Raw genomic sequence first — 21710 nt, 5'->3', positions numbered from 1 at the left:
AGCTTGATGGAACTTTCACTTATGTCACTTGACTTTTTATTTCACGTCAGCACTCCTGAAACTCCCATGCCTCAGCAGGAAACCCCTTAGCGACCCCAAGTGGCAGGGAATTGTGTTGTCTAATTTTTGCCTCCGAATTCTGAGATGAACTGTGGAAAGCAAGACAATTTGGCCCCTCACTAGCAGAAAGTCTTCGAAAGTTAACGGATAGGAGCTTTAGAAGGAGCAGAGACGTAAAGGGTATACTCACACTCAGAAAGGATCAAGGACAGATCGTGCCAGAAGCAGGGTTGAGCAAAACATTCAGTTGACCTGCTTTAATTACCGTGTTAATCTGCAGCTACTCATTTTGGGCTGGGTCACCTCCATCGATGGCGATCCTCGTTCTTATTAGACCTGGCAGTCTTAGAATTCTAATGTAGTACACTGACACTTTCCCAGGAAGTATTCAACGTGTAGGCTTACGATCTGGCAACAACAGACAAAGCTATCTGCAGCAATAATCTGCAAGATGACAGTCGCACAGATTGGTGATGTGATTTGCTGAGTACTGCACTGAAGAATGACAGAATACGCGTCCACAAAGCTGCTCCTTTCGACCTTGAGAGCTGGACCGTTCATCAGTGGAGTGTCCCACAGCGTTCTTAGTCTGGGCCAGCGCCCGACCATAGGTAGCACATCTCCCAAGGCAGATATGCACGCTCCTTCTTGGGTTCTCAAGACCTATGCGGTTGCAAATGACTACATGTCTGACCGCTCTCTGTGGACTTATCAGGGGCTTTGTCGGATTATGAAGACGAGGATGATCCCTACTCCCCTGGAGGAAGGGTGAGCACGCCATGCACAGTGGATGAATTAAATGGCGCATGCCTTTGCATGGGTGCCCCAGTGACCTTTGCATGCAACCATATGCCAGGCATGCAAGCTTTCAGGCATACTGCACGGCATCACATGCAAGACTCGTGCCCCTGCATGCAAGGTGCACTTCCAGCTGACTCACAGAACTCTGTCTTCATATAAGCAGGCAAACAGCGGGTCAGCCGCAAACGGGAGCACGCAGAAGAGCCGGGGCCGCGGCCGGGGCAGCGGCTCAGCCAAGCGAGCGCGAGGGGGCACTCTTACGTTACAGGACCTGATAGATGCTGGAATCCTCTTCCCGGGCCGCAATAAAATCAGTGTCCACTACAAGGGCACTGTGTACACTGCTTCCCTGGGCAAGGACGGCATGATCCTGTACCAAGGTGCGGCCTGCCTTTCAAACGAGTGAGGACCTCTGCAGGGTCTGCAACAAGATCGAGGACTTCTGTGTTGTGACAAAGAAGTTTAACCAATGTCAATCTTCCCTACCGTTCCCTTTGGTTGGACACTTCATTGCTGCCTTTTGTCTTCCAACCTCACAGCACCATGTGCAAGAGCAAGGCTTGCAGCTGAGGCACTATGAGAAATATGCTGCAGGGCTGTGCTTCTCTTTGCCTTCGAGCCTCCAGTGTTGTCCTGCTAGCCAGTTGGCGAGGAGTGAGAATTATTTGTGTGCAACATGGGGAATGATAGATCCTGGGCGCGCTAATGACAAATTCAGGCGCGCGTGGTGCAGGCAAGAAGTTCCAGAGCGCGACGTCGTTCAGCATCCATTGCAAGCGCATGCAGACCCCCAACAAGCAGGGGGACGACGGCTGGAAGAGCGTGCTCTACGAGGGGCAACCCCTGGAGATGTACCGTAAGCGCCATGCAGCTTCCAAGCAGGTGCCCGCGGCGCCTCGGCCCGTCACGCGCCGGCCGGCCGCGGCATCGTCCGAGGAGGGTGGTGATGAGGTGATCTTTTGTCACCCCTAGAGTGGCACCGCAGGGTAGCACAAGCTTTGCCACAAGCACATAACGATCTTGCCTTGAGCCTTCAGTAACTTGGAGTCTCTACATCAAGCTCCGTCTTTTGACATGCTTCACCACAAGCCACCATTGTCAAGACTGTGAGGTATTGTTGCGGCTCCTAAGAGAGCGGGGCTGTGAGCTAGCTGTGCTGCCTGCAGGACATGGCAGAAGCCGAGGAAGCGGCTGGAGCGGCCGGCGCGGCGGCGGCAGCGGAGCCGCTAGTGGAAGGGACTGACCAGTGGGTGCAATGCGACCGCTGCCGCACATGGCGCATTGTCCCTGACCAGCACTGGCCCTCCGTCGAAGCCGACCCCCGCGATGTGCGCACCCCTGCTGTTCGCCTTTCCTCCCTTGCTGCCAAAACAGGCATCTCATTATTGTTTCTGGGGCAGTGTCTAGGGCCAAAAGACTCAGGAGATGTCCTTGCTCCTTGCTGGGACAAACATTGGGCATGTAATGGTGGGACTCCAATGTGAAGAAGAATTGCTGTGTCAAGAGGCCCCTGCAGCTGTCAGCAACCCTTCATCTGCTTAGGGGACTGGCAGATCATTTTTGCTATGTGCTCCATGTGGACATCCTGCCTCGTGATCAGGGCTGCCATGTATAAAGAGGTGTGCATGCATACATCATTTGAGGGTCAGGCTGGCAGTGTTGTTCCAAGTGCATTGTGTTTGTACCAAATTGTCTGAGTGCAGTGCTGATATGCGTGCAGGTGTGGTATTGTGAGTATGCCACTTGGAACCTGGCTCTGGTGGCACCTTTCAAGGAGCCCTGTGGAGTGTGATCTCATCTTCGTGAACATAGGGAACGCAATGGACCAGTTTTGCTAGGCTATCCCAGTAATCGGCATGATCTTTGAAGCATCTGCATATTGGGATGACTATGAAGCAATGTAGAGGACTGATTAAGAGTCAGCACAGTTGCAGAGCTTGAGATTCTTGGAGGCCGGACTTGCACAGCCAGTTCAGATATTTTACAAAGTCACAGCACCACCGAATGCGGCACAAGCTGCCGATACACTGCATTGGTTCTTCAGACCATTTAAGCCCAGTGATTACCATACAGTGCTGCAGTCCTGGGATACTTTGTCACATTTCTAGTGTGACTCAGTGTCTCCCTAACATAATCAATGCCTACACTCAACCCAAGCTGTGACCTAACCTGAACCAACACATTGATAACTAATTCACCCATTTGGCAAGAAGATGGAGACATGCCAGCATGACGGGCCGCCAATACTCTTCTATAGCGCAGTACAACTCAACTGAATAATCTGACTATAATATTAATCATGGCAAATATCAGTAGACCCAAAGGTGCTTATTCGATTCACCGTTACAATGTGCCTAACTAAACACCTGTAGAATAAGAGACTTGTGAATATACACAGCGCACATGTTAGGTTGTGACCACCTGGCAAAGCAGTGATCTCCTCCAACACGCAACCTTAGTAATCACAAAAAGCATACTTGACCAACCCAGAGGGGCAAAAGGAGAAGTACCTCTGTGTTGACACCCTGCGCAACCCAAGTAAGTCTGCACAAAGAACATCATCCAACGCTAATGAGACATGCATTCAGCCACCCAAAACCCACAAATCAGATCGCAGAGATCGTTCCTAAGAGAACACATGTAAGCTGAGATGCCTTTTGAAGGAATGTCACACCCCTAGATAAAAAACATTTACACTTGCGCCTTCAGAAGGAAGCCGCATGCGTCATCAGATACTTCTAGACATAGCGAATGGGAGGAGCATTATATGCCGCCCCAAATCCATCACAGTCCTGCGGGAGTGCACTTGCTGAAAGTGCCTCCTTCAGCACGTGAGGCAACTGAAAGGAGCAGCAGAATAGAGAAGGGGAGAAATAGATTCTCAAGTGCCCTTTCATGCCCCTCAGCCATCCAGGAGGGAGATGGCGGTGGTTCCAAAGAAGACCACAACCTCCTGCGCAGCAGCAGAGAATGATCAGTACCCTACTGGCTAAATTATGGCACGGAGCACGTGAGCTTGGCCACAATGGAAGCAGAATATCTTCTGTGCAATATGAGAAATAGGATCAGAATGCAACCGAAATATCTTTCCGCAGTCTTTTAACAAGAACAATACTAGACGAAGCATGCAAAGCTTGCGTTAGCACGGGGGCAGAAAGCAATACAATGGTTGTATTATTAAGAATACCTAATGCAGGCAAAGCAAGAAACTTCAAAGACTAAATTTTTCAGAGACCCACTCAGAAAGGGGCAGCGCACCGCAGGAGCAAGGATCGCGCGCCAGATCTGGCCGCCATAGGTGGACAGGAGCCTGCCGCCCCAGGGGGAATATTTTGTGATGGTGCCGTGAGTAACGGTGATAGTCTTCTTGATGGCCACTGACAGCTCGCGCAGCCCAGCAACAATGCCAAAAGTGGAGTCCAGGAATGCCAGGGACTGCGTCACAGAGATCACAATCCATTCAAATTCTTTGGTGCTTGCAGGCATAGACAACCAAATTGCGATAAGCGCCGTTTGCTGCTGAACCTAGCTCGCCATGCATGCTCATGAATCGATTTGCACCATTTTCAGTCTTGAAAGGCTGCAAAATAAGATATAAAGCCGCACAGGGCAGTCAGTAACGGCATGCAGCATGAGAAATCCTGTACCGAGTGGATCTTCCAGGGGGAAATGAGGATGACGAGACAGGGTCAATGCAGTGCAGGGGAGCAGCAGGAATCACCTGGTCCAGGATCTGCCCCATGACATCCTGTGAGTAGCGGCTGTCGCCCAGATATGTGTTGGCCAGTGCGAGGTCCATGGCCACCAGGTAGCGCCACTCGAAATGGTCTGCCACCTGCGGAAGAAAAGACATGCACACACACCATCAACCCTCCTGTTCTTCATCTTCCTGCAAGTCTCCACAGCAGCATCTACTCTTTCGTCTTGACTGGCAGGAGTCTGACAGGCAGGTTCAGCAGCAGGTGGGTCACAACTCTCAGGTGACATTGCATGCAGCTTCATGTGTTACAAGATGGATTGTATGGTTGTCTTCCTTGTCCGGAGCATTATTACTCTGCAGAAGCAATCTGCAGAAAGCTGAACTTGGAAATGCTTCTGGCGGGAACGGCATGGCATCATAGTGTGTGCGCTGCAACCCAGCTGTATCAAAATTTTTGAAAGCAGGTGATTGGGGAGAGACGCACGAAGAAGGACTTGTGCAGCGGCCTCAGGTCCTTGTTCTGGTTGTAAACCTTGTACCAGCGAGTGTACGCCTGCAGCCACCGATTTGACTTTCAGAATTGTCAAGCAAAGAGATGCATGCAACTCCTGAGGCCAAACAAACAAAGGCTGCCATGAAGTGTAGGTCCAGAATTGGGTTTAAGGACATCTTTCTGGGGTGATGGCGTGGCTTTAAACTTAGGAAAGCGAGCGCACCGTCATTTGCTTGTCCAGCCAGATTGGGCGGCCCACGTGCTGGAACCTGCAACAGAGGGAACCATCTCTAAAGCCAAAAAAAGGGCTTGATAAGAGTATGTCAACAAGTGCATGCACCATGTTGCTTCAAATTTAAAAGATTGCCTGATGCGATGGTTCCAACTCAGGCTTGCCACATTTAGCATGGAGGGAGGTACCCCGCAGGGAGAACCATGGGAACGGGGTCATTAGCATGCATGCTGAAATTTCCGGGCACGAATTTTCAAACTTGAATTCCAAAAAGGGCTGGAACGCACCCCCAGGGAGCGGGTGGCACCATGGGAACGGGGTCCATGGCATGAACGATGCGAGTGCAGTCGAGCGTCTGAGGAGACCGGTCGGCATCCTCCCGCCCATTCTTGTGGTACTGCAGCGCCCGGAAGGCCTCCGCGAAGTTTTTGTCGCCCACCAGCGGAGAGCCCAGCGTCACGCACGTCACGTGCAGGTTCCCCGCCGCCTGCATGCATGCGCGAGTTGGCCTTAAGTCTCTGATTCTTTTCACGGTGGTTATATCTGCAGTTGATTTGGAGCCATAACCCCAATTTCGTTTCTGAAGGGCCTTTCGAATGTAGTACTACATCTTATGGTGCAGAGGAAAATTACCACAAAGCTTAGAGCAAATCAGCTCCAGCAAATAACAGAGGATGAAGTCTGCCACTGTCACCCTATCTACATTGATTTAAGTGACCTGCCATAAACATTTACACTGTAGATGCTGCTGTGATCAGAGATATGGTGCAACGGCTGCATGACTCCAAGCAGCCAGTACAGGGCGATCCCTTTCTTGCTGGGTTGTTCTATGTGCCGGTTGAAATTATGGGGGCGCACCGGGATATAATTGACGAGTGCTATCCGAGCCCAAACAGCGGCCAACGTCGCCAGTGCCCCACCTAAGCTGTGGCCTGTGCAGATGATCCTGCAGGAAAAGACAATCACAGTGAGCCCACCACCCTGCAATCTCCATCAAGCACGCCAATGGAGAGGGGAGCCCGCCTTGAGTAGGAACTGCCAGTCAGCTGCCCTATTGACAGGCCAATACTTTTACTTTTTCAGTGCTTGCCAGATTGCTGCCGTCACACCCTTAGTGGCAGCAGGGGAACAAGACGAGGACGTCTCTGTTCAAGCGCTCAGGAGCAAAATGCAGAGCCAGACAACAAGGCATTTTGGCAAGAGAGCCAGCTCAGGAGCTGGTGATGGGCCTTAAAAGCCCCACAACACACCTCATCATTGGCATGTGGCCGACAGGCAAGATGCTGGTCAAACAAAAAAAAATCACACCACAGTCGTGTGATTTACAAATAGAGCAGGATACCAGAAGCGGATCACACCTGGTGAGTTGGGCAGGCTCCAGCGGTTTGTGGCCCTTCTTCTCGCCGCAGATCAGGTTGTACTCGTTGATCTGGCGCAGCAGAGCGGCGTCCAATGTTTTCTCGCGGTCCTTCGGCTTGAAATTTGGCGTCGCTGTGCCGAACTCTTTGGGCCACGGCCGCACCGCCACCGAGTTGAACGCGTACAAGAAGCCGCCGTGCGCCTGCGCGCATGCAGTTTGTGAGTCCCAAATTCAAATGCCTATGCTTTCCTGTCATCATGCGCCTGTCAGCAAGTGACTTTTGTGCGCCTAATACCCCTTGGCCCCGGCTGGCGGGGGGCGGTACAAATACTGAGCACCGTGCCCACGGTTGATTGGGTCTTGCTTGGATCTGGCGAGTCCAACAAGGGGTAGGATTGTGGCAGCCTTTGATTGCAGCTTGTCTGCAGGACGCACCTTGCCTTTTGGCAGGAAAAGCATGTAATAATAATAATAATTATAATACCCCTTGTGCCTCACCAAGTATGAATGGCATGGTCCCCACAATCAGCAATTCACTGTGAATCCCATTGCTCGACCAGTGATGAAGTGGGCATCAACAAAACTGCCTCCTCATAGAGCAGCAGCTGACGGCTGATGAAAGTACCACCAAAGCAGGTGGGTGTTTCTTAGGTGGGTCTCGCAGGGCATGGCACAGCCAGTAAGCAAATGGGCTTGAAAAGGAAATATTGGTTTGGCGCAGTAGCCGGAGCCTGCTGAGAGAAAATCATGAAAGCTAGCCAAAAGGCAGGCTTTCCGATTGTGCAGGACTCCTAAGTCTTTGTTAGGGGCCTGCATGTAGCGTGCAGGCTTGCACTCCACACCGAGTAAACCACCACCGGGTTCTTAAAAATTGGGCAAATTGGCAAATTGGGCAATTGGGTAAATTGGGCATTTTTTGTACAGGCTTTTCCCAAGGGAGCGTGCCTGTGGGCCGCAGGCCTCGCACTCCTCGCTATTGTGGATGCCGTTGGGCACTTCGGACACATGCGCGGAGGGTGCGGCTGCTGGAGGCGGCTGCCACCACTCGACGGGCTCCTTGTCATAGTTGAAATCGATCAGCCAGTCGGAGAGCGACCAGGGCTGTGTGCCGCGGAATGCAAAGACGCCCGCCACGCTCTTGCCGCCCGTCTGTCAATGCACACCAGGCTTTGCGTCAGTGAATTCCACAGAAGACAGGGCTCTATGCAGACAGGTTGCGTGACAGCGTAAAGGTCTGCCTTGCCTTGAGAAAGCAATACAGCAATACATCAATGCAAGTCTGATGTGGAGTGTTTCTTGATCATGTCTGGGTAGCAATGGGCGGATCTATGGTGGGCATGCCAGCGCACAAGGGGATTGCATGCACCTTGAACTTGGGGTCCCACTCTTCCACAAGGGCGATGTGGACCTGCAATGCCACAACCGCCGCTTCTAATATTTGTTGGAGGCAAAATGATCAAATGAAGGATTAAATTCTGGTCCCTGGCAGTCCACTGCTGCAGCATTTACAGGTGAGGCGTTCAGAGGACACGTGCTAACCTGGGTGTTATTGAATGCGGCCTGAGTCCAGATCATCAGCTGTTCTGAAGTGTACACATTGGGTACGTCTGGGTCCCCAAACACCTGCAGCAAAAATTAGGCAAACAGCTGTCGCAATGCAATCTTCAGAAGTCGGGTTGGGGTCCCTGGAATATGGTCCCCTGGCAATTTCAAGGATATGCAAATCGTAAACATTCGGCAACTTAAGCCGTACTGGCAGTTCATCGGCGGCTGTGAGGAGGTGAGAGCCCTTTGATTGCCACCGAGCAAGGGAGAGCGCACGTCTGTGTCGGCGTATGCTGACACAGCCATCTGTGCAGCAGGCCGGATAGATTTGAGCAGATCATGAAGCTTCGCCTTGTCTTCCCGCCTGGGTAGTGCACCAGGACACCCCCATCGACATTAATCCTAGGGCTTGTCGTACATAATCGGCCCATCAAGAAAAGAGGGAACACGATCGCGACCAATGCTTTGAGTGGAAGAAATCGAACATTATTTCCTTTGCCACTTACTTGCACTTGTCATCGCTGCTTTCCATATCTCCAGACATGGCACACCCAAGTCTCAGGTAACCGTCTCAGGTGACCTCTGTTTTTGTTTATCTGCGCACAAAGCACGGTGAGATTGTAGTGTGAAACTTGTACGTTGTGTTTGACGATTTCAATGTGAGGGGCGTGGAAATTTGTGAAGATTCCAAAGGCAGATCGGGCGCGCGCGTTCCGTGGTGCCCACCCCCAAGCACCGGACACCAAACAGATGATCTGACTCACCTGACCGATAGAGCCCTCCGAAAACTTCTGCGACACCCACGAAGTATGCGAAGCAAGCTAAGCTTGGACGGTTTGCAATTGGAGCAAATGGCGTGAACTTCCGGTAGGACAGCCTCGACATCTACCTGCTGTTCCCTCTTCCCTGCTGGAAGTTGACCAAGAAGCTGTTTCTCCTTTCTCGCCACTGGTGGGGCCACGAGGCAGACCGCATTCACTCTCCGGCAATATTTGGTTCAGGGGACTGGGACCTACATTGTTGACATCTGCACAGGACTGCAGATCTGTCTAGATCAGTCTAGACCATAGTAGCTACCTAGCTAAGCCTTGCAAGCTCTGCCTTGCACTGCACTTGCCTGCGTTATGGATGCATGGCATGCATCCATAACGCAGCCGTTCGTGAGAGACTGATCATGTTGACTGATCATGATGACCGAGTGCCCAGTGGGCAATGTGGCACCGTGACGGTGTGATCAGCCTGTGCCACTGCAGCATGGCGAAGTCATCTCATCGTTAGATCCACTTCTCTTACAACTTCTTTCAAAAATCCAATACAATACTTACTCTCCCTCAACCATATAGCTCATGAACATTTTTCAAGCGATCAGTCACCCTCATGGTTGTCATGCAAGGTATCAATAGTCAGCTGCTCTGGCACAGTGTACATTCTCTAACTTGCAGCTGAGACTCCCCGCGTTAAGGAAGCAAGGGACGCATGCAAAGGTCGGCACCACACTTCAGCAAGTACCACATGCAGATGCAAAACGCAAGTTGCTCAATAGCGTTCCTCCAGCATGGCCATGGCAGCCTCAAGGCAGCTGTTGGCATTGGTAGGTGCACTTGTCAACCATTCTCCACTCTCCAGCAGGCCCACAGGTAGATGCGCTCAGGTGTTATTCTCAAGCATTTTTTTTATTCGCCGGTAGCCTGAGGTAGCCTTCCCTTGGCTGAGGTAGCCTTCCCTTGTCAACGAGCTTGCAACATACTCCCGCTCAGGGTTTTCTCTCAAGCACGGCGAGGCCTGGTCGAGATAGTTGTCAGCCTTCGCAAAGTCCGCTCAGGTGTTCTTCTCGAGCACAGCCAAGGCTGGGCCGAGGTAATTGTTGGCCTTGTCTGGGAGGTGGGCGACGAGCTCGTACTGCTGCAGGCCGCGCTCGGGCGTGTACTCGTGGCAGACCTCGAACGTCTTGTTGCGCGCGGCCGCGTCGTGCAGCGCCTTGAGGCACACGTCCGCCACGTCCGCGCAGCTTATGCCCTGGCTGATGCGCTCACCCTGCGAACACGCGTGGCAGGGTCAGCATCACTCAATTAGTCATGGTCAGCCATGAAACTAATGGCCATGGGGCGGGGTGTGCATGCAGCACGCACACCTCAATAGTGTGTGGTGCGACCAAGCTGCAGGCTTGTTAGGGCATGCACAGATGTACGCTACTTCTGAGAACGTCCAATCGTCCACAACTGAGACATCCTTACTCGCCATGCTTTGGCCTATGGGCCCATTAGATATGACCAACCCTCCCACTGCGTACCATGTCAGCAGCACGCCAGGGAGTACCAGCAACAAAGAGAGCGCAATCGTGCCATGCTTCACAGATTCGGGTTGGAACAATGCACGCCTGGTCGAAGACGAGCGCCTTGTAGCCGCCCGGCTCCTCAAGGAGGGGTCCCGGGCGCACGATGGTGTAGCCCAGCCCGCTCAGTCGCAGTGCAGCTTCCCCGCGCCGCTTGTGCGACAGCATTGCCGCTCCCGACGCCGACGGTTCCTCACCGCCGGAGGACGCCGCGGCCACCGCGCCCGCGCAGCTGACCAGGATGAAGTCCGTCTCTTCGCCTCCCGGCAGCGCCTGCGCCGCAGATCGCACACTTACATCTTCATTACTCAGGTGTCTCTTAGTAAGGAATTATTGCATCTCTGTCGCTGACGTTGTGGGGCTCATGTGGATGTCACATGTCGGTGATATTCAGACAGAGCCGGCCTTAGGCATAGGAAATGGATGTTATGCAGTGCTGGGCGACAATGAGAGCTGTAATTAAGCAACTGAGGATGAGAAAAAGTGCAGAGTTTCTCTTGCACACTGCATTGTGTGCCACAGCACGGCAGATTGGAAAGCTCCTTGCCCATCAAACTGCCATCAGACTCCAGTGGTGGGAGGAATGAAGATAACGCAGGGATCACATAACGTGGTAAAGGTGACTAATGACAGAGCTGACCTTGACGCGGTCAATCTCCAGTTTGAAGCTCTTGGCGAAGGAGTCTGAGAAGAGGGGCAGCCACTCGTTGCCCGGCTTCATCACCGGGGGCATGCTCTTCTTGTTCTCAAACCTGCACGCGCATAATTCAACATACAGTCAGGCCCAAAAAATTCCCTCTGCAACAGATAACAAAACCCCAACAGCAGCACGATGCCGTCCAAAGATCCTTTTAGGCAGCCTTCGCAGCTACTCAGCCACCTCATGCATGCATGGAGATACCCATTTTTGGCAGCACAAAGAAGGGGCCCTCGTAACACCAGCAGCAGGGCGCACTTGGGGATTAAAACAGGACCAGTGGCGGGGCATTTGAGACCTTCCATACACCGGTCTCAATAGCAGATGCTGCAATCTTGATACACCCTCGACAGCCCTGTGAGGGCACTGTTCCCGAGGGTCTCCATGTCTCAGGGTCATACACCACATCATCATCATGCATGGTGCGCATTGAGGAGCAACGAAAGAGCCCGCACCGGACGGAGAGGCGGGTGATTTTGGCGGGGTCGATGGGCGCGGGACCGTCGCCGCCAGAGTTGTAGCGGAAGGCGGAGAAGGGCAGCCGAAAGTTCATGAATTTCATCCCCGTATTTATGCGCGCCGTGTACGCCTCCCCGCCCTCTGCACAACACACCGCACACTATTGATCAAACTAAATCTTGAAATTTGATGCATGTGGTTGAGACTGGGCTACTATCCTCAGACTTTCAAATGTAATTGGTTGTGCATGGTGGCTGCATGGTGGCTGCAGCCCTGCGCATGTACAGAAATGCCTGTAATACTGTTCCAGAAAGCCACACATCCTCCTCTCTTTAGACTAGTCACTCCACCATAGCCCACACCCATGACATACACAACACGCACAGAAGGGACAGCGTGGGGGTGTCTACATTGCCAAGATAGGCAAGGAGCTGGTCTGCAGGGGCGCACCCTGCGTCAGCTGCACCACGTACTGCTGCCCGTCCCCGCATGCGCGCAGGTAGATACCCTCGCAGTCTCCCAGGCTGGCGCCCACGTCCAGGGGAGTTCCCACCTGCGCAGTGCCTCCCTTTGTGTTCACCGTGCCTGCGCGAGTCAGGCACACCCAAGTCAACCGCCTACTTCCATTCGGGGACCATCAATCTTTACAAGACCCCGTGTCTTTCAACAGTGTCGAGCTTTCCCCTTACAGTCACTTCGCATGTGTCCTGTATTGAGGACTATCCAGTATGTTTGGAAACATACTGTTTGGAATGGCAACAGGGTAAGGCCAGTGGCAGGGCTCGACTGCCACAGAACACTTCAATTGGTAGCAGAGTCTACAGAGAAAGTTTGCCAGCTGTCAGCAGGAGCTTTTAATCACTGCCTCTTGACCAGGAAGCTAGGGCAAACTTTCCAGAACCTCTCCAGCACAATTTACCTCGAACAGGGCAAGCGAGCTTAATACCCTCGAAGAAGTGAGGGACAGAGGGACAGGAGTCCTGAAGAAGAAAAATGCCTCCCTATGCTGTATGAAATGTCCCAAGGAAAGGTATTCAGGCGGCGCACCCTCGAAAACTTCAGGACAGAGGAAAAGAGTCCCTGAAGAAAGCAAAAGGTTCTCCCTATGCTCTTCTGCATGTCCAGAGGACTGGGAGCAAGGCAGCGCACCCTCAGAGACTTAAGGGACACAGGGGGCGAGTCTCTGAAGAAAGCTTAGGATTGTCTCTCTGTTGTAGACAATGTCCAGTGAAATGGGAGTAAGGGCGGCGCACCTTCAAAGATGAGGTTTTTGCGGGAGTTAACGCTCGTGGAGACCTCGTCTTTGACGGCCTTTGTGAACTTGGAGCGCTTGCTCTTCATCAGCGATGACGAGTACCCCCCCTCCTCTTCGTCGCCCCCCGCTTCGTCCCCCCGCCGCTCAACCGCCCAGTCCGCCGCAAAATTGCGCGCCTGCGCACCCACCCCAGTCAGTGACTGCTCAGAGATTGCCAAGCTCTTGGTTTCTCCTGGAAGGCTAAGGATTGGATCAGAGTTGTGTGTCAGCAAACCCCCAAGATTGATTGCACGGGGTCTGTGCTGCTTCTCTATGGTTGCGAAGGGTGTACACATGCATGCAACTCCTCAGCCGCCATTGTCCAGGCTGCCCGCACTTTTCAGCCCTAGCTGTGTTATGTAGCCCATGCACTTTATTCCCAAAGAAGTACCTCTGCCAGCTTCAGCTTCCCGGTCGGGTTGCGACCCTTCCGCCTGGCCGCCCGTCTCTGCCGCATGTCCTGCGGCATCATCCAATTCAAACTTAACTATGAATTTTTGATATTTTTGCACTGATGCTCACAGCTCACACATTTTGGTCATCGTTGCTCATCTGCATGGCTGCAATGGTGGCCATGCATGCCAAGCAAAGTTGCGTATCAAGGGGCATGCTAGCAGCGTGGGAGGTCAAAACCGAGCCCAAGAGCGCCCAACAGCAATCTGCTCACACACTCAACAGTGACCAGGGTGGCAGGAGCGTGAATTTGTGCCGAGATCTGGTAAAGAAATAACACCTGCAGCTCCACTGCCAGCCTAATAACCCCATCCTCCTCCACCGCCTTCACATCCTCTATGGACGACGTCCGCGCCCGCGCACAGTACACCACCTGGGCCAACGCAGAAAGAAACTCAATCAGCACCAAACATAAATTGTCCAGCACCTATGCAACCTCCACCGCATACTTGTCAGCACAGGTACCGACAGGGACTCAGAGGAACCAGGCCCAGAGCAGCCTTGACTGCCCTGGTATATTGCAGATGAAAGCATCTTGCATTTGTCCCAGCTGCTCAGCTGGCGCAAACACTGGCTCCTTGCTCAACGAAGCATCAAAGCAACACCGTCTCTGCCGTCGTCTGGCGGTAAGCAAATTGCAAACATTCTTGCCAGCTGTTCAGTCACCCATATTTGAGAGATTACTGTACCTTGTCGGCGTAGGCGATGGCTGTCCGGCAGGCCTGCACGTCAGTGATGTCACCCTCCACAATGCGCACAGAGGAGGGCAGGCTCTGAGCGACCTCCTCCCGGTTGCGCGCCAGCACCGTCACCTTGTAGCCACGCAGCACCAGCTTCCTCACCAGCACCCGCCCCACCCTGAATACAAGCCGAAATACAACTTTGCATTCCTGTCTTGACGTGCAGAATATTGTCTTTTGAAACAGCTGAAACGGACAAACAAATGGTACTTTCCCATGGGAATGACAAGCACACAGCATGGCTGGCAAGCGGCACGGCGATGGCCGCATGCCAGCAGTCAGCACATGGGTATGACACCCGTGCTTTTAACATGTTTAACTTTCACAGACTGCCCCGCACAGAAGTCAAGCTGGCTCCTTCAGGACTAGTAGATTACAGCAACCCAGCAGGGGTTAAGGTGGTAAAGAATGGGACGTTCACAGGGCCCCCCACCTGCCGGTGGCGCCGGTGACGAGGACGGTGGTGTTGGCGGCCTGGGGGGTCTCAAACTCGCCCACTTCCACAATTGGCCCCGACAACTCGCTGTCCAGGTACAGGTTGGACGTCACCGGCGATCCCAGCTTTGTGAACTGCTTCCACACATTGTTCAGCATCTGCCTGCGCGCCCCAGTCACCAAAATTTGTAACCGCGCAGTTGCATTTCACTGGTGTCTATTGTGTGTTGCGTACTGCGCATGTTCTTGCAGCTGCTTTGATCTGAAATAGGGATTGCGTGATCGTGATCCGCATAGGCTAAAGTATTATATTACTGCGGCCCCTCTTGCTCTGTCCCAGGCTGTGGACTCGATGCTTGATGCTGGTGGAGCAGCATGAGTCCTAAATTGTTCCTCAATTCGTAAGACCTCCACAGGGGTTGTGAGCAGGAAGGCATGCGTGTCCCAGGTTGTAGACCATAGTCCCTTGACAGTGGCAATGAGATACAGGCTCAGTGCGGCGCCACCCATAAGAGGTTTGTCTCTCGAGGGGAGATGTGTCGACAGGGCTGGAGGGGCTAGCTGACCTGGATTTCCGGCCGAGCACGACCGGATTGAAGTCATCTACAAAGGAGGTGTCCGCGCCGTCCTCACCACCTGGACCCTTGTCTATGCTGGAGCGCGCCTCGCTCTTCGTGCTGACCTCCCCCTTTGGCTGCTTATCTTGCTGCGACGCAGCTGCTGGCGTTTCCTGTATAGCCAGTGCAAAGCTCAAAGGTGCATGGATATTGCCATGAGGGGAACAGTGCTGTATCTGGGCACCTAGGACCCAATAAACCAAGCAGGACTGCCCTTTCAGATGAAAGCGAGATCTACCTTATCCTTTTTGGAAGCAGCGTCTTTCGACCTTTTCCTCCACGGCTTCCTGCGCCTGTTTTCCCCGCTGTTCCCCCCACCTTTTGGTGCGCTAACCTCGGATCTGACACATACCGGCCTCCTCTGGGGTCTTGAGGCGAGAGTGCAGCGCGATCTTGGATGGCTAAACACTGGCAACCCACCAGGCATCATACCAGATGGGAGCAAAGCGCCCTTGTGGCCAAGCATGGCTGTGTCCTGGCGCTAGGCACAATCAAATTCCCATCAGAACAACCCAACGTCCAAGGACAGTATTTTCAACGATCGCGATCACCTTTCCTACCGCCAGGTTGTATCGCTGAATCAAATGGCTGCTCCAAATGCGCCTAGTAAGCTTGAAGTGCCACTGAATACGAAGGAGCCATGTGAGCCGTCCATTTGGCTCTGGATGGTGTAGACTAACGTGGGGATATGTAAGTGTGACGTGGGGCACCGCAAGATACATACCCGGCCCAGATTTTTCGAGACGAATGCAAGAGGCTAAGTGCCAGGTACATAGCCACAGTGACTCTGTTCTCCTTCTCTGACCTGTGCACGGTGGATCGGGCATTCCGTTCCGGTACTATCTCGCACCTGGGCCGCTACCGCATCGAACTTTGCCCGGGATTTGACTCCTGAAGGACTACGTAGCCACTGCAGCCAAGGGAGACGCCAGTAGTTCATGAAACAGGCTTCCCAAGTTCACCAGATGCATCAGCTCGATGCAGAAGATACTAGAGAGAAGCAAGCCGCTCTCACTCAGGTGTGCGCTTTTCAGTAGTTATTGTTCTAGGCCGGCATGTTTGTTTATCGTGTGGATCGAAATGTTGTCTCAGTTTGATGATGAAGCTTTAGCAAAATTTGCTGCTGGTGGAAGAGCACGACGTCTGTGAGCTTAGCGTTGTGCTGCCTTGCCACTCAGGGCATGGATGTTAGCACGTCGGACCTCGACGTAACAGACATTGAAGCAGTGAAAAACAAAGGCCATCGGGAAGTGGCAGCTGGGCAGGTCAGTTTTCGTCCCTCTGCCCCATGACTGCAGAGGGTGTGCATCCCTTGTATCCTTGCTGCTCCCTTCTACGTGACGGCCTGCGTCACCTGCCTGATGCTGTTGGGTGTAAGGTGCAGTTCGAGAATGCGATCAATGCATTCAGCTTGGCGCTCAAGCTTGCAAGGGATCCCAGCGAGGAGGCTCGAGTTCTAAGCAACCGCAGCGGCGCTTTTGCAAGGTGCTCGCAATGCCTTACACCATCTGTATCTACAATTTCCACATCTTGTTGATCTGTACCCTTACAATTTGCGCAATATGTCTGTCCAGCGAGCATCACTATTGCATGGGCCACACATGGGACAGCTTTAAAAATGGGTCAGTTGATCCGTCTGTGTGTGCTGCAGCCTGTGTCGGAAGTTGCGCAGCATTCCTGCCGCACAGTCAGAGGCGCAAGCGCTGTACGGCCTCGATCCCTTCACCCTCGCCCAGCTGGCGCTCAAGGATGCCGAGCGAGCGGTTACCCTGCAGCCCAAATGGGCCAAAGCCCACCTGCAACTGGTATGTTTCCTGCTCAATGCTGAACAGCACAGGCACCTGTAAATCAGACAAGCTAGTACAGCAACACAGCCATGCGCTGTTGCTTTGGAGGCACCCATGCTACGAGGATCATGCGAATTTGCAAGTTTCGGGATGCGATGGGTGCTAAGAGAAAGGAAAAAAGGGGGCGGGGAAGGAGGGAGTTGAACCTGGGACCTGGTGCTGCAGGGATCGGCGTTCTACCTTGTGGAGCGCTATGAAGATGCGCAGGCAGCGCTGCTGGAGGGGTTGGCCTTGGAGCCCGGCAGCCCCAGTTTGCGAGAGGCACTCTTTGCCGTGCGTGAGGCGCTCTCCAATGCCGCCTCCACTTCGGCCGCGCAGCCGTCCGGCACCCCCCGGTGCGCTCTTACTTGATATTTTGGTGTCTGCTGTCTGGAAGCTGGGGTAATCCCCTCGTCAGCATAATATTCTCATGGCAGGAAAGCAGGCGTTGTGTTGAGGATGTACAGGAGTGAGAGGGCTAGAGGCCCTGGCAATATTCTGACTTTTCACGGACATTGTCTATGTTTGTTTTAGCGCAGGGCATTGGTTTTCAAGTTTTCTTTGCTTCTTTGTTACATCATGTATGGGGCCATGACATGTATGTGCATGCTGACGGTCGTAAAATCTTTGAATCTGAATGCTGAAGTATGATTTTTCTGTGATCACAGGTCGGCGCGGACGGTGGAGCGTTGCGATGACACGGAGTGCATACTGTGCATGAAGCTGCTGTACGAGCCGGTGACGACGCCGTGCGGCCACACCTTCTGCCGCGCCTGCTTCGCGCGCACCACCGACCACTCCAACAAGTGCCCTATGTGCAGAACGGTGCGGGCCCGCACTTGTATCCTTGGTACAAGTATCTTGACTTCACAGCCACATGTTCCAGCAGATTCGCCTGCCTTGCCGCCAGCAGCTATGTGCTGCATGCAGCGCAGCTTGTGTACTGCTCTCCTCAAGGGGCATGCATTGGCTCAGTTTATAGGCACTGAAAATTGGAAGTACGACAAACCCAACGCATGCTTGGGTGGGTAAAGAGTGCTTCCCAGCACTGAGCACTAGCAAATGTGCTTCCCAGCACTGTGAAGTAGCGAATGAGACCCGCTGGCATTGTGTTGGAACTTGCATAAGCCCAAGTGCTGCGCCTCCTGTTGGGTTGCTTCTGCCCGCTGGCGGTTTCTTGGTCAGCCGGCAAGAAATTGTCGATCCTTTTGTCAGCTGAAATGCTTGCTCTGCGCGCAGGTGCTGCATGTGGGGCGGCAGCTGCCGGTGACGGTGGCGCTGGCGAGTGTGCTGGAGCGCTCCTTCCCGGACGAGTACGCCGCACGCCGCGATGAGTCGCGTTCCACCGCCGCGCAGGGAACGCCTGCTGCCGGAGAGGCTCCCCTGCCGCTCTTTGTCATGTCCTGCATGATGCCCGGTGCGGATTTTAGACCCTGTCCTTCCCTGTCCAGTTGCCTCCTTGGTCATTTCCTGTAGAAATTCTCTTTGTCAGGTCCTGCATGTTGCGCGGTGCGGGGTCTCCTCCCTCTGTGCTTCTCTTCCCTTGCCTTTTCATATTTCCCGCAAAGTTCTCATTGCAGTTTGCCACGAGTGCTACTGCAAGGGATCATGTTCTGCAAGAAGACTCTACTAGACTGTTCATACAAGTGCAGCTGCACCAGCCCATAATGCGACCTGCAGCAGCATGCTGTTCTCTCTGCCTTGCCAATGTGATGAAAGTGGGTGTCTACAGTATTAACTTCATAGGTTTACACCACACCAAGGGCTGCTTCTGACCAAGTGTGTGTCGTGTGTGTTATCGTGGTGCAGGTGAGAAGATGGCTCTTAACATATTTGAGCCGCGGTATCGGCTGATGGTTCGGCGGTGCATGGAGGGAGCGCGGCGTTTTGGCATGGCCACCGTGGGGGCCTCGCACACGCTCAACAACTTTGCCTGCGAGTGCGAAATTCTTGAGTGCCAGCCGCAGCCGGACGGGTGCGCCATGCCATGATTGTCTTTTTTTCCCTCTTTGTTGTTTTTGAAGTTGGTCTTGAGTCAAGAAGTGCTACATACAGAGCAAACTCCTCAGCTCAGCTCTTTGGACATTGACAAGAGCCGCATGCAAGGTCCACAGAAGCCTCCCCTGCCTGCACAGTTTGATGGCTTTGTCCAGAACCACAATGATGATTTTGTTGGCCCGGCAGGCGGTTTTATCTGGAGGTGGTGGGCCGCCGGCGCTTCACAATCCAGCAGTCTTGGGAGCAGGACGGCTACCGAGTCGCCATGCCGCAGTTCTTCGGCGACGATGCGCCGCAGCCCGGCAGCACCGAAGCCATTGAGCTGGCCGCGCTGGCCGCCGCTGTGGAGGCGCGAGCTGACGCCTGGGTCGACCGAGTCAAGTGAGTTGATCATCCCTCTTATCGGCCTTCGAGTGTTATAAAAATTGAGTGTTAAAAAACTTGAAAATTGGAGTATTCGAGTAAGTCAAGCCTCCGGCTTTGTGCCTCTGGCAGAATTCTTAATATGCTCTGTGGCTCACATGCGCTCTGGTGGTTTAACTTTGGTTGTGCTGAGGCCGTGGCGAGAAGTTTGCTGAGTCGAAAGCCAGGGACGAGGCCACACTGTGTCATCTCTGCTACAACTGACCATCCTGATATTCACAAATGCGATGCTCCTTCTTGTGAGAGCTGCGTGGCACTGGGGAGGAGAGTGTCCATGATCACTGTGCACCCACCGCCCGTAAACTTGCAATCGTAAAGAAATGGCAAATTCTTGAAATGCAAATTTTGAAATTTGGATTTCGCACCCAGGGCGTACGCGCGCGGCCGCCGGGGCATCCGGGTGATGGAGCTTCTGCAGCGCGCCGGCGAGAAGCCGGCAGCCGCTTGCGCAGAGGCGTTGTCATTCTGGGTCGCCAATCTGCTGCCGGTAAGTTCTTGTCTCTTTCTCTTGTATGTGCTGCATGAGTCTTAGGTGCGCACCGCGTGCAATGAACGGCTGCCGCGGTCGAACGCATGCGAATTTTCTGTGGGGAACAGTATTCCGCCGGTAACCATCACTTTATGCGTGGGACTGTGCTGAGGAATGACTTGTTTCTTTGTGAATCTTGCAGATGGAAGCTGCCGACCTGCTGCGGCTGCTTGGCCTTACTCACACGCGCGACCGGCTTGCCTATGAGCTCGCACTATTTGACGAGCACTCAGCCGCCGGCGAGACCTGCGCAGTCATGTGATCTGCCCCGCGCATAAGTGTTGATTGATAGTGCAATATTTGCATCCCACTGTACCCTGAGGCCAGATTGACCTCACAAGAAGCGGCTACTGGGAAGAGGCAGGGATGCAATGTGTGCCGTTGATTACCCTTTCATTAGTAATTAGCTGACCTCTAGACTGGGCACCCCATCACAGCATGCATGGCAGGAATGTGTGAAGGCATGCCTGGCTCGGGCAAAGGGGCACCCATTCACTTGGATTTTTACAGGCAGGACATGGACAGAAATATCATTACCTCCCACAGGCAGCGGGAGTGGGTTATACACCCATTATGGGCTGCCCTTGTGAGGCCTGCGTCACGTGGCGTACCTTCTTCTCCTTCCTAGCCTCCGTTGCGCAGGACGGCATGTGTTGCTGCCAAGGGATGTGAATGAGTCAGCCGACACGCAGGCTTGCAGAATACCCGTCTGTTGTGCAACTGGTGCACATGCGCATGCTCTTGAGGATGCTGCATGTGGGTACATTTGGTTGGGTTGGCCGGATCTCAACATGCATTTGGACGTAAGCCGAATGCTGTGGCTCCATAGCAGTACTTTGTAGGATTAGACAGCACCGATCTTCTTTGTGAGGCAGCCAATATTTTATGTTCCATTAGAAACCTTTGCAGCTGGCTGCAATGTAGTTGCTCTCACATTATTTCAGGGCGCTCCCTGTGGAGCAGAGCCGATGAGATTCTTAATGACTTGCCGTGAATTCTCATGAGCGCAGCTGAACTCATCGTGGCCGATGTTTGCTTGAGAGTCACTGCCATTTATTATGAGCTGCTATCAAGGGTAACACAACTGCCTTAGAGCTGGACTCAATTGCTTGCAGAGCAATGTGCTAATCTGTTTGCTTTTATCAGAGATGCCAATCGCTGGCCATTAAGCAAATGCTCATCAGGATAATCATTTGAGCAGACAAGCACCAGTGGTACCGGAACAGTATACGGGGAATAATGTTTTGAATCCTGCTTCATTGTGTAATTGGCTGAGGGGCCTTGGTTGGTTGTATAATACTATTGGATGCCATCTGTAGCAATACATATCTTATCACAGGGGCAGTGACATTGCAATTAGGGTGTGGAGCGTTGTTCTGTTTGGCTCATAGAATGGAATTGTTTAAATGCAATTGCTCATTATAATGCTCCTTTTATATGGATCTTGCTTGTAACATTGCTCTAGTTCAAAGATTGTATGCGCAAAAAATTGGCACATTGTTCTTCTCATGGGGACTTTGTCTCTTATCAATTTTGCACGATTTTTTGCAAGATGTCTATTCTAGAATGAGAGATTGCAAGACTTCCAAGCAATGCATAAGTAACATGTGCATCCTCTCATGCAGACATTTAAAGGCGCTTTACAGCATGCTGCATGTGGAAGGCCTGGCGAGTCAATAGCTGCATCTCTATTACTTCGGCGCCAATAGGCCGACA

General features: G+C 53.0%; 5 protein-coding genes across 5 annotated transcripts; 2 read left to right on the top strand and 3 right to left on the bottom strand.

Annotated features, from left to right (window-relative positions):
• Positions 1 to 859: 859 nt before the first annotated feature.
• On the top strand, positions 860 to 2653 carry COCSUDRAFT_60779 (hypothetical protein; the record flags this gene model as incomplete). The annotated part of the gene is made up of 5 exons (XM_005650250.1): positions 860 to 880; positions 1025 to 1241; positions 1595 to 1812; positions 2028 to 2189; positions 2582 to 2653. The coding sequence occupies 5 exons, from the start codon at positions 860 to 862 to the stop codon at positions 2651 to 2653; spliced, it is 690 nt and encodes a 229-aa protein (XP_005650307.1).
• A 174-nt stretch (positions 2654 to 2827) lies between these two features.
• Positions 2828 to 5077, bottom strand: COCSUDRAFT_52565 (hypothetical protein). Its single transcript, XM_005650249.1, has 4 exons — positions 5046 to 5077; positions 4583 to 4696; positions 4120 to 4296; positions 2828 to 3814 (listed from the first exon to the last, which is right to left on the bottom strand). The coding sequence occupies exons 2-4, from the start codon at positions 4606 to 4608 to the stop codon at positions 3646 to 3648; spliced, it is 372 nt and encodes a 123-aa protein (XP_005650306.1). The 5' UTR covers positions 4609 to 4696; positions 5046 to 5077; the 3' UTR covers positions 2828 to 3645.
• A 4932-nt stretch (positions 5078 to 10009) lies between these two features.
• On the bottom strand, positions 10010 to 15815 carry COCSUDRAFT_64824 (NAD(P)-binding protein; the record flags this gene model as incomplete). The annotated part of the gene is made up of 12 exons (XM_005650248.1): positions 15457 to 15815; positions 15168 to 15331; positions 14600 to 14764; positions 14116 to 14284; positions 13707 to 13799; positions 13365 to 13433; positions 12933 to 13110; positions 12130 to 12264; positions 11676 to 11820; positions 11164 to 11275; positions 10560 to 10796; positions 10010 to 10225 (listed from the first exon to the last, which is right to left on the bottom strand). Exons 1-12 carry the CDS (start codon positions 15682 to 15684, stop codon positions 10010 to 10012), a joined length of 1911 nt encoding a protein of 636 aa, XP_005650305.1. The 5' UTR covers positions 15685 to 15815.
• A 584-nt stretch (positions 15816 to 16399) lies between these two features.
• On the top strand, positions 16400 to 20256 carry COCSUDRAFT_60776 (hypothetical protein; the record flags this gene model as incomplete). Its single annotated transcript, XM_005650247.1, has 10 exons — positions 16400 to 16483; positions 16603 to 16703; positions 16870 to 17023; positions 17231 to 17400; positions 17713 to 17869; positions 18284 to 18461; positions 18854 to 19019; positions 19229 to 19423; positions 19835 to 19952; positions 20137 to 20256. The coding sequence occupies 10 exons, from the start codon at positions 16400 to 16402 to the stop codon at positions 20254 to 20256; spliced, it is 1443 nt and encodes a 480-aa protein (XP_005650304.1).
• Positions 20257 to 20835: 579 nt separating this feature from the next.
• Positions 20836 to 21462, bottom strand: COCSUDRAFT_32367 (hypothetical protein). Its single transcript, XM_005650246.1, has one exon. The coding sequence runs from the start codon at positions 21252 to 21254 to the stop codon at positions 21096 to 21098; it is 159 nt and encodes a 52-aa protein (XP_005650303.1). The 5' UTR covers positions 21255 to 21462; the 3' UTR covers positions 20836 to 21095.
• Positions 21463 to 21710: the final 248 nt, after the last annotated feature.

This window comes from Coccomyxa subellipsoidea, assembly GCF_000258705.1.
Source record: "Coccomyxa subellipsoidea C-169, whole genome shotgun sequence".
NCBI classification, from domain to species: Eukaryota; Viridiplantae; Chlorophyta; class Trebouxiophyceae; family Coccomyxaceae; genus Coccomyxa; species Coccomyxa subellipsoidea.
The sequence above is the reverse complement of the archived record's forward strand: the minus strand, read 5'-3'. Positions and strand labels throughout refer to the sequence as shown.